Here is an 8804-nt window from a genome sequence, read left to right as displayed (position 1 = left end):
CAAGTCTGACGTCTTTGCTGCTTTCAAACGGTTCAAAGCGCTGAGACCCAATGTGAGTGCAGGATCAAGGCCCTGCAGGATGACAAGGGAGGCGAGTACATGTCCAACGAGTTCCTCGCCTTCACAGAGGAGTGTGGCATAGTGCGCAGGCACACTGTTCGCAATCGCCCTCAGCAGAATGGGGTTGCTGAACGTGCCAATGGGGTGCTCTCTGAGCGCATCACTGCTCTCCTGAACGAGTCTGGCCTGCCCAAGTCGTTCTGGGGGGAGTGCCTTGCTGCTCTGGTGCATGTGTGGAACCGCTTGCCCACTCGGGCAGTCCCAGAGGGCACACCCTACCAGCTATGGCATGGGTGTAAGCCTGACATCTCCCACCTCCGAGTCTGGGGCTGCACTGCCTATGTGCATGTGCAGAGGGATAAGCATCGCTCTCTGGGCTCCCATGTGGAAAAGTGCGTCTTCCTTGGCTATCCTGAGGGCTACAAGGGCTGGAAGTTCTACAACCCCACCACCAAGCGCACTGTCATCTCAGAGCGTGCTGACTTCGATGAGCGCTACTTCCCTGGCCTCCCCAGGCCTAGGAGCGACCCACCACCTTCCCCTGCACCCCCAGTGGGTGTCTATGTTCCTGATGAGCTTGATGAGCCATTGGGCCATGGGGGGGAGAATGGTGCTCCACCTGCGCCGCCTGCGCCTCAGGAGCGTCCCCAGGACGTCCCAGGTGCTCACAACCGTGCCCCAACGCCTCCTCCACCGCCTTCGCGTTCTCCTTCACCCCCTGGTGATGCTGATGAGGGTCAAGCCCCTCCAGATCGCCCCAGTACTCCTCCTCGTCGTGCTCGCTCTGTCCCTGCGCCTCAAGCCCCTACACGTCGTTCTGCCATGGATAGGACTGCCACAACTCAGTGGTGGAAGCTGGACAAGCCTCGCTTGTATCCTGGTGAGCCTGCACCTGCTGGGCCCGCTGAACCGCTTGTCCCTGTGGATGAGCAGGTGGAGGTGGTCCCAGACAGTGAGGAAGAGGATGAGGACGCTGAAGATGCGGACACTGCACTAGCTGTGCATGGGGAGGCCTATGGCAGGGAACTGGCGCTCCAGGGTGATTCCTACAAGGAGCCCAGGACCTATGCTGAGGCTGTTGCTCAGGATCCCCTCTGGTATGACGCCTGTGTAGACGAGATGGGCGCTCACTGGACCAATGGGACCTGGGAGGTTGTGACTCTCCCTCCTGGGGAGAAGGCCATAGGAAGTCGGTGGGTGTTCAAGCTGAAGCGCAATGCTGATGGGTCCATAGAGCGTCACAAGGCTCGAGTGGTTGCCCAAGGCTTCTCCCAGCGCCCTGGCTTCGACTCGAGGTTTTCGCTCCCACTGTCCGCCTCTCCACCATTTGCTTCATCCTGTCCCTTGCTGCCATCCATGACCTCCACCTTCGCTCTGTTGACATCTCCAATGTGTACCTGCAAGGGGACATGGATGTCACGCTCTATATGCGTCAGCCAGAGGGCTTTCACATCGGTGGCAAGGACCAGGTGTGCCTGCTCAAGCGTCCTCTCTATGGAATAGGGCACAGAGCGCATGAAAGCAACGTCTTTGCTCAAACTCCTTGCTGATATGCAGACCAGGCTCCATAGGCGTCAGGACAGCGTTGCAGGAGCCCATACCGAAGCGATCGAGCACATCCTGAGTGTAGTGACGCTGGGAGAGAGCAATGGTGTGCTGAGAGCGGTCCCTGTCGATCTTGATGCCTAGCAGCTGAGTAGTGGGGCCAAGATCCCTAAGCTTGAAGCGCTGAGACAGCTCGGTGACACAGCGATCCAGCTCTGCTTCAGACGACGAGGCGAGCGTCATATCATCCACAAATACTGGGATCAGCACCTGCACTCCTCCCTTGGTGAACACATAGAGTGCACTCTTCACCACCTTCTCTGACGCTGATCATGGTGGCTGCAAGGACTCAGGTCGCTCTACTGGTTCTTACCTCGTTCGAGTGGGCAGGGGTGCTGTCTCCTGGAGCTCGAAGCTTCAGAGTGTAGTTGCACTGTCTACCACTGAGGCTGAGTTCATGTCTGCTGTGGAGGCTGGCAAGGAGCTGCTCTGGATGCGCAAGCTGCTCGCTGAGATTGGGCTGCCTGTCTCTGGCCCTTCGAAGCTGCAGATTGACAACCAGAGTGCTATCTCTGTGGCCAAGAATCCTGAGCACCATGGGAGGATGAAGCAGCTGGACTTGTGCTTCTACTGGCTGAGGGATCAGGTCGAGTCTGGGCACAGAGTGTCTCCTTACTTGCTCACTGTTGGACACCAGGTCAGTACCCTTGTATTTCGTCTTTATCAATACTACTTGCTCACTGTTGGACACCAGTGCCTCTTCTGAGGTTGATAGCTCTATATGCGTCAGTCAGAGTTTGTGGATGACATGATGCTTGCCTCATTGTCTGAAGCAGAGCTGGATCGCTGCGTTGCCGAGGTGTCTCAGTGCTTCAAGCTTAGTGACCTTGGCCCCATTACTCAGCTGCTAGGCATCAAGGTTGATAGGGACCGCTCTCAGCACACCATCGCTCTCTCCCGGCGTCACCCAGGATGTGCTTGAACGCTTCAGTATGGGCTCCTGAGATCTTGCTTTTGTTTGACATTTCTGTCCCAACTGCCCCGCACTGCTCAATTATCACTATCAAGGTTTTCCCTTGGTGTTTTGGCCCCTGCCATCCATTTCACCAATTGATGCTTGCATTGGAAATATTTGATCTGCATCCATGAACACCCGATATACCCACTTCATGTTCCAACACATTATATCTTGTTCTCCTACTGCAATGTTCCTGCCTTGCCAACCACTGGCTTCTTCTACCTACGCCTGGTGCACCGCACACGTTCTCTGGCACGCACAGTAGGAATTGCTGCAAGACCTATGACATGTGCATTGAGCTCAGCTTGTCATTCTATTTCCGCTCGGATGGCCAAGACACTCCCATCCAGAACTGCAATGGCATGAGCTCTCTCAAGAAACCCATCTGCTGGTCATGGACAATATCACAAATGTCTCATTCACATTATCCATCACTTTCATGCCTCCTTTCCACCAGCACAACTTTCTCTGCCATTACTGTTTTTGTCTAGGTCTGTTGTTAGGGCAGTGATAGGAACTGACATTGGAATAGAAGAGCTCCGTCACAATGGTGCTGGGTGCCCCATCAGTCTTCTTTGTTCCATTCATCCCTCATACACTAATTCTGTATGATGTTTTGTGCCCTGTATTTACAAAGTGCTACAACTATAAATGTGATGTGCAGGTTATTAGCCTCGTGATTGTGTTGACCCAAAGTATGCACTTAGCCCACCACAACATGATTACGTGTCTTCTGCCATCGCACCCATGAATTTGACTCTACTCATGTTCTGTGTCTATCATGCATCATATCTGTCACCCGTGTCAAGTTCCTCAATATCAAGGTGCCATCATGTGTTGGGAGTGGTTGTTTGTCAATGTGTGTACTTAGTCTGCTTGGCCGAGGGTGAATGTCGTTCATTTCCCTTCTTTTTCATCCTTTCACCTCTTGTGTGTTGTGCTTTTTCACCATCAATGTTGGTCTGTCCTGTCTAGGCAAGGGTGGACATCGCACTGATGGCCCTTCCCCCTGGCCTCTCTGTGAGTGCCAAGATACATCGCTATCCCAACAACACCAATGAAGTGCTCCTTCCATCCAGTACAATGATCTCCATTATCGCAAAGGATCATTTTGCTCAAGCTCCTGACATTCTCCTTGACCAATCTGCTTTCCCCTTTCATCAGTGACCCTCAGAATGACTCATATCTTGCATTCATGCCTGACAACTATGAGTGTTCTTTCCTCTTTGGAGTTGGTCGTGTTTTCACACACACTCTGAATGATCTGCCAGATCCGACTTCAGCAATGAGGGTCTTCAATATGGGCTTTACCAATTTTGTTCATCATGCTCACGTTGGCTCTACTGTTCAGTATGTCCTTTTTATTGCTCTGCTGCTCTGCTGCCTCCTGATGAACTCTCCCAGTTACCCTCTGCTTGCATACCAAGTACTCTAGGAGTGGTAGCGGACAAGGGCTATAACATGCCAGATCTTGTGGACCTCCCCGCAAATGAAGCTTTGAAGACAATGCTACAATTGGTATTTGAATTGGTTTCTTGTTTGCGTCAACAGTGTTGGGAGATGGCCTCGCTGGTGGGTCCCACTTGGAGGGGAGGTGGTTGGGGTTCATGGGGTCCATCCTCTTAGTGTTATGCACGGTATGTCCATATCAATTCTATAGCCTGCATTGTACTCACAAGCAGTGATAGGGTATGGGGAATGAAGGTTTGAGATAAACCATCAGCAAGTGGTGACGTGTCAGTGGGTAAAAAAAATTGTGTTGACAGCGCATAACAGAGGAAATTCAAGTGGGCCAGACATCCATGACAAGTGCATCATCTGGAGCTTTTGAATAGACAATGTTGAGACTCTGGGATTCTTCTGGGAAAGATGAAACCCCAGTATACGCCATGCAGCCTCAGTAGCTGATAAATATTGAGCATTCCAATATTCTTTCATTTTGTCAATGCAATCAGGCACATTGCCTACATGATACGTTGTGCAATCCAGCCCTTTGTCTCAGTGGTCAGGCATTACAGCCATACAAATATACCTGCCTGCCCACACTACAAAGGTTGGTGTGCTAGCCCCAAGCTAGCCCTCCATTAAACCTTTTGGTCATGTGAGCAGTCCATCCCTGTGCATCTGGGCTGTAGCAGAGTGAGGTATACAAAAACCTTGGTTGACTACTTTTTCACTTTTGTTCTTCATCCATACATTCAAATAGACAGCCTTTGACATCACCGGATGCACCTGCAACCACCCTGTTGATGATGGTCTACCTCTCACCTCACCATTCCTTTTGCCTATTTGTTAATGTCCCTGGGATTTATCAGTCAGGAATACCTCCCAAATGAGGTCCTGGTATCTCCCACTTTCCCAATGCTTGAGAAAGAAGACTCTCAGGATGACGCTGGAGCTGGGATGGATGCAGACAGCAGATTGCAGCAAAACTACAAGAAATGCAACCGGGATGAGGACAACAAAATTTAAGGAGGTCCATGTCACCATGTCAGCCTGGAAAAGAGAACATCAACCTGAACAAATCTTCTACCTCATAAGTAACCTGTCTATTGTGTTAACCCATTGCTGACTTATTTTTACAGATGGCAAAGAAACAGTAGATGCAGTATGCACCACATGAAACTATCAAAACTAGTATCATATACAAATTGGTAAATACTTGCTCAGGAATATCCTTGCACAACATGCTAAATGACAAGATTATACAGGATTCTAATACTATTGGCCCCAAACTACGCTTCTGCTTAGCATCGCCCGCTTTGTGTGGCACTCACACAGCAGGATCACTGACTGACATTAAGCACCCCCTGGGTGGCTAGCAATGGCTTGGCAGTCTGGACGCAATACACTATGCTATCATTTTTCTTACTGATGCTTTGAAGCCTGAACATTAATTGGTATCATTATGGGCAGATTGACTGGGGTAAAAGATATTGAGCATGTACATGCCCAACATGACACTAGTACCGTTAAGGACATCTGGAGAAGCAAAGATCAACAGGAGGTTCAGCAAGACATACAATGGCAGACAGACAGTTGGCTTATCACAGAGCTCCAAATTCTTCCTTTGACTGCATATAAGGTTGAACATTGTTGATTCAGAGCCACAGGTGATTCCTTAATTCTGAGAGAGGTAAACAATGATAGGCTATCTTTTGAAGCTGTAGTTGAACCAAATGCTTTGCTGTGGGGCAGGTCATATTGTGCCAGGGATGACTTCATGTGGGACATACCATTTTTGCTTATGTTCATGTCCTCGAGAGGTTTCCAGTTACTCTTATGCATTGTGACACAGGTCTCCATTTCCGCAATAGTAGAGTCCTCAATGAAGGGTGATTTACCTGTCAACATCTTGAATATGATAACACCAACACTCCAAGAATCAACAAGGTTGTTGTATCCTCTTATGAGCCGCAGCACAACTTCTGGGGCCATGTATTCAGGAGTTCCACAAATTGTCTTTTGTGGGTTTCCATTGAGTCAGAAGAAATAAGAAATAAATATGATGTTCATACCTTGAGGGCTGACATGCTATCCTTGACTTTTGCGAGACCAAAGTTGGCAACCTTGACAACAGGAGGTTTCTTGGATGTAAGAAGGATGTTCTCCAGCTTCAGATCTTGGTGCACAATGCGTAGATGTACTGCATGTAATTGTGCTGGGTAAGGAAGCTTGATGTATCAGGATGCTAAGTGTGCACCAAAAGGGCATCAGCAATCTGATACGTGATATACTTTGCCATGGTCTCATCTATAAACCAATTAGCCAGCTTGACCTTACTGTAGTTGATCACCACATACCCAGAGTGCTATGGGTATAAATGTAATTATTGAGATCACCTCCATCAACAAACTCAAGCACTAGAGCTGTCAACTCTATAAACAAAATGTCATATGGAAAAGGAGATATAGGATAACTCACAAATTTTGGAGTCATAATAAAATGTCTCTTCAAGCTTGCAGACATTGTTATGCTGGAGCTGTTCGAGGATGCAGACCTCTCTTGCCAAGTCTTCCATCTTATCCCTTTGTGAAGAGACACGCAAGTGTGGTTCCGCTGCAGCTACACCTTTTGGTGCATGAATGGTCTTAATTGCATACCACTTGTTTGTCACCCAAGAGAAGGCCTTCACAACAACACCATATCCACCTCAGCCAATCTCATGACCAATGTCATAAGATGCGCAAAGGCTTCCTTTGTGAGAAGGCATAGCTGTGTGATAATATATGTAGCCTTTGTGTGTATGAGTTTCAGGATAAAGAATGTGACTACTGATGGCTTACAATAACTGACACTTGAGAGTTCATGCATAGTGGGATCCTGCCCAAAGACAATATCATTTCCCTCTTCCGTGAGCATATATTGGTCTTTGCCAATTTTTTGCTTGTTGATCTAACAAGTAGTAGAATGAGCTCAGCCCAAACTTGTAAGGTTGCTTACCCAAGTGCCATTATTGGATAAATCCTTGACTGTAACAGCAGATGATTTGCTGGTTAGGCCATTCCAATGAATCTTGTAGTGCTTGTAGCCTGTTCACCAAATCAGCATGATAGTATCATAAAGAGGAAGAACGTGATTTGAACTAATTTTAGAAGTGGAAAGGGTGGGATCTTTTCCAACAAGGCCTCAACTGATGATGGTGATGAGTTGATCCTTGAAAAGCTTGATAGGTCCTAACAAAACACCAAAGGGGAGGAGGATACCCCACAGATAATCAGCGGAGAAGTTCCTATTGACAGATTGGATAGCATGCAGCACCTCTTGCACAGTATAGGTCATCCATTGTAGAGTTGGGGTTTGCTGGGGGGCAGCCATTAGCTGGGATGAAAGGGAGATATGGAGAGACATAGCAAGTTGTGGTTGGCTGCTAAAGCACTAAAGTTCCAGGTGACTGTGGCAGCTTTTGGCTTGTTTCAACCTGCCAAAGTGGGTACTCATAGTGTGATGGGATGCTTATATATGCATTGTGACGTACTACCTCCTCATAAAATTGCATACACAATCCTTGATTAGAGTGCTTCAGCTTGTACTTATGCAGAATTTAAATGGAAACCAGCATTGGGTATATGTCTCCCGCAGTTGTCCTTATCTTGCCATTGACGTGCTCTTCTTACCAAGTGCAACTCCTGCCACCTTTCTCTGTGAAGCAGGCCAAACACAATGAATAAGGGTAGTACCCCTTCAAAGAGAGGCAATACTCCTTCAAAGAGAGACAGTACCCCTTCAAGTTCAAAGAGGGATAGTACTCCTTTTATAAGAGATGGTACCCCTTCAAAAAGCTTCTACCACATTGAATACACAACTTCTCCCCAATCCAAGTGCAAAGGTATGGTCATATTAACTATTTAATTTATTCAGTCTAGACCTTATCATTGCACATGCCATATGTAGGGCCAAACACCATGCTTAGGTTCATTACTTGCCTTGACATTGATCAATGATCAGTGGCCTAATCCGTATCTAGGACACCCAATTGGAATGGGAGAATTTCAACTAGGCACGGATATTGAGATATGTGGTCATCTGTCTTTATATTTCTCTCAACTTCTTGCAACTCAGAGTCCTTGACTGATCCTTTGTTTATAGTGTGTGGCACCACTGGGACTGTGTGATGACCAAAGTCATTGATAATATGAAGTGTGTTTACCAAGCAGCCCACAAGTTTGAGGGATTTGAGCACCTCAACAAGGATGATAGGAACTGTGCTGTCATAAGGTATGGTAGTGTTCACCCGCTCAAATAGAACTCTTTTGCTGAGTTGTGTCTAGAAAGTGACGTGTCTCAAAATTGAGGCATTGTTTGGAGATGGCAATCCGCAGAACCAGCCTCCGGAGTTCCAAGTGAGAACCAAAATGCTTGCCAAAAAGCAGATGACCAGGTTGAGTTTTTTGATCTTCAGTTATCTAGGTACTCATATATGCTAGACTCGTGTAGAAAGGTCCACTGAAGACCTTGTCCTGGCGGAGGGCAATAATGAGGATAGCAAACTCTGCACAAACTGCAAGGTGGGTGTTAGGAAGCCAATTAGCACAATACACAACTGACCCATATGCAGCATGTGAAAAGGGCAGACCCTTTGTCTTTGGCAAAGACAACAGACACTGATGTAGGTTGGTTCAAGTCAAGTCAATCCTTCATCAACCTTTCCTTTGTATTGCTTATTGTTTACCTCTTGTTG

General features: G+C 47.8%; 2 protein-coding genes across 2 annotated transcripts; one reads left to right on the top strand and one right to left on the bottom strand.

Moving 5' to 3' along the window:
• Positions 1-3455: 3455 nt before the first annotated feature.
• On the top strand, positions 3456-5095 carry CONPUDRAFT_70149 (uncharacterized protein; the record flags this gene model as incomplete). Its single annotated transcript, XM_007765987.1, has 6 exons — positions 3456-3482; positions 3599-3643; positions 4028-4141; positions 4175-4195; positions 4626-4676; positions 4943-5095. 6 exons carry the CDS (start codon positions 3456-3458, stop codon positions 5093-5095), a joined length of 411 nt encoding a protein of 136 aa, XP_007764177.1.
• Positions 5096-5289: 194 nt separating this feature from the next.
• Positions 5290-7474, bottom strand: CONPUDRAFT_70148 (kinase-like protein; the record flags this gene model as incomplete). The annotated part of the gene is made up of 11 exons (XM_007765986.1): positions 5290-5313; positions 5422-5509; positions 5572-5605; positions 5647-5697; positions 5860-6085; positions 6142-6269; positions 6427-6492; positions 6548-6775; positions 6910-7018; positions 7067-7155; positions 7258-7474. The coding sequence occupies 11 exons, from the start codon at positions 7472-7474 to the stop codon at positions 5290-5292; spliced, it is 1260 nt and encodes a 419-aa protein (XP_007764176.1).
• Positions 7475-8804: the final 1330 nt, after the last annotated feature.

The sequence above is a fragment of the Coniophora puteana genome, assembly GCF_000271625.1.
Source record: "Coniophora puteana RWD-64-598 SS2 unplaced genomic scaffold CONPUscaffold_2, whole genome shotgun sequence".
Lineage (NCBI taxonomy): Eukaryota > Fungi > Basidiomycota > Agaricomycetes > Boletales > Coniophoraceae > Coniophora > Coniophora puteana.
This window is presented reverse-complemented; position numbering and strand designations above follow the sequence as displayed.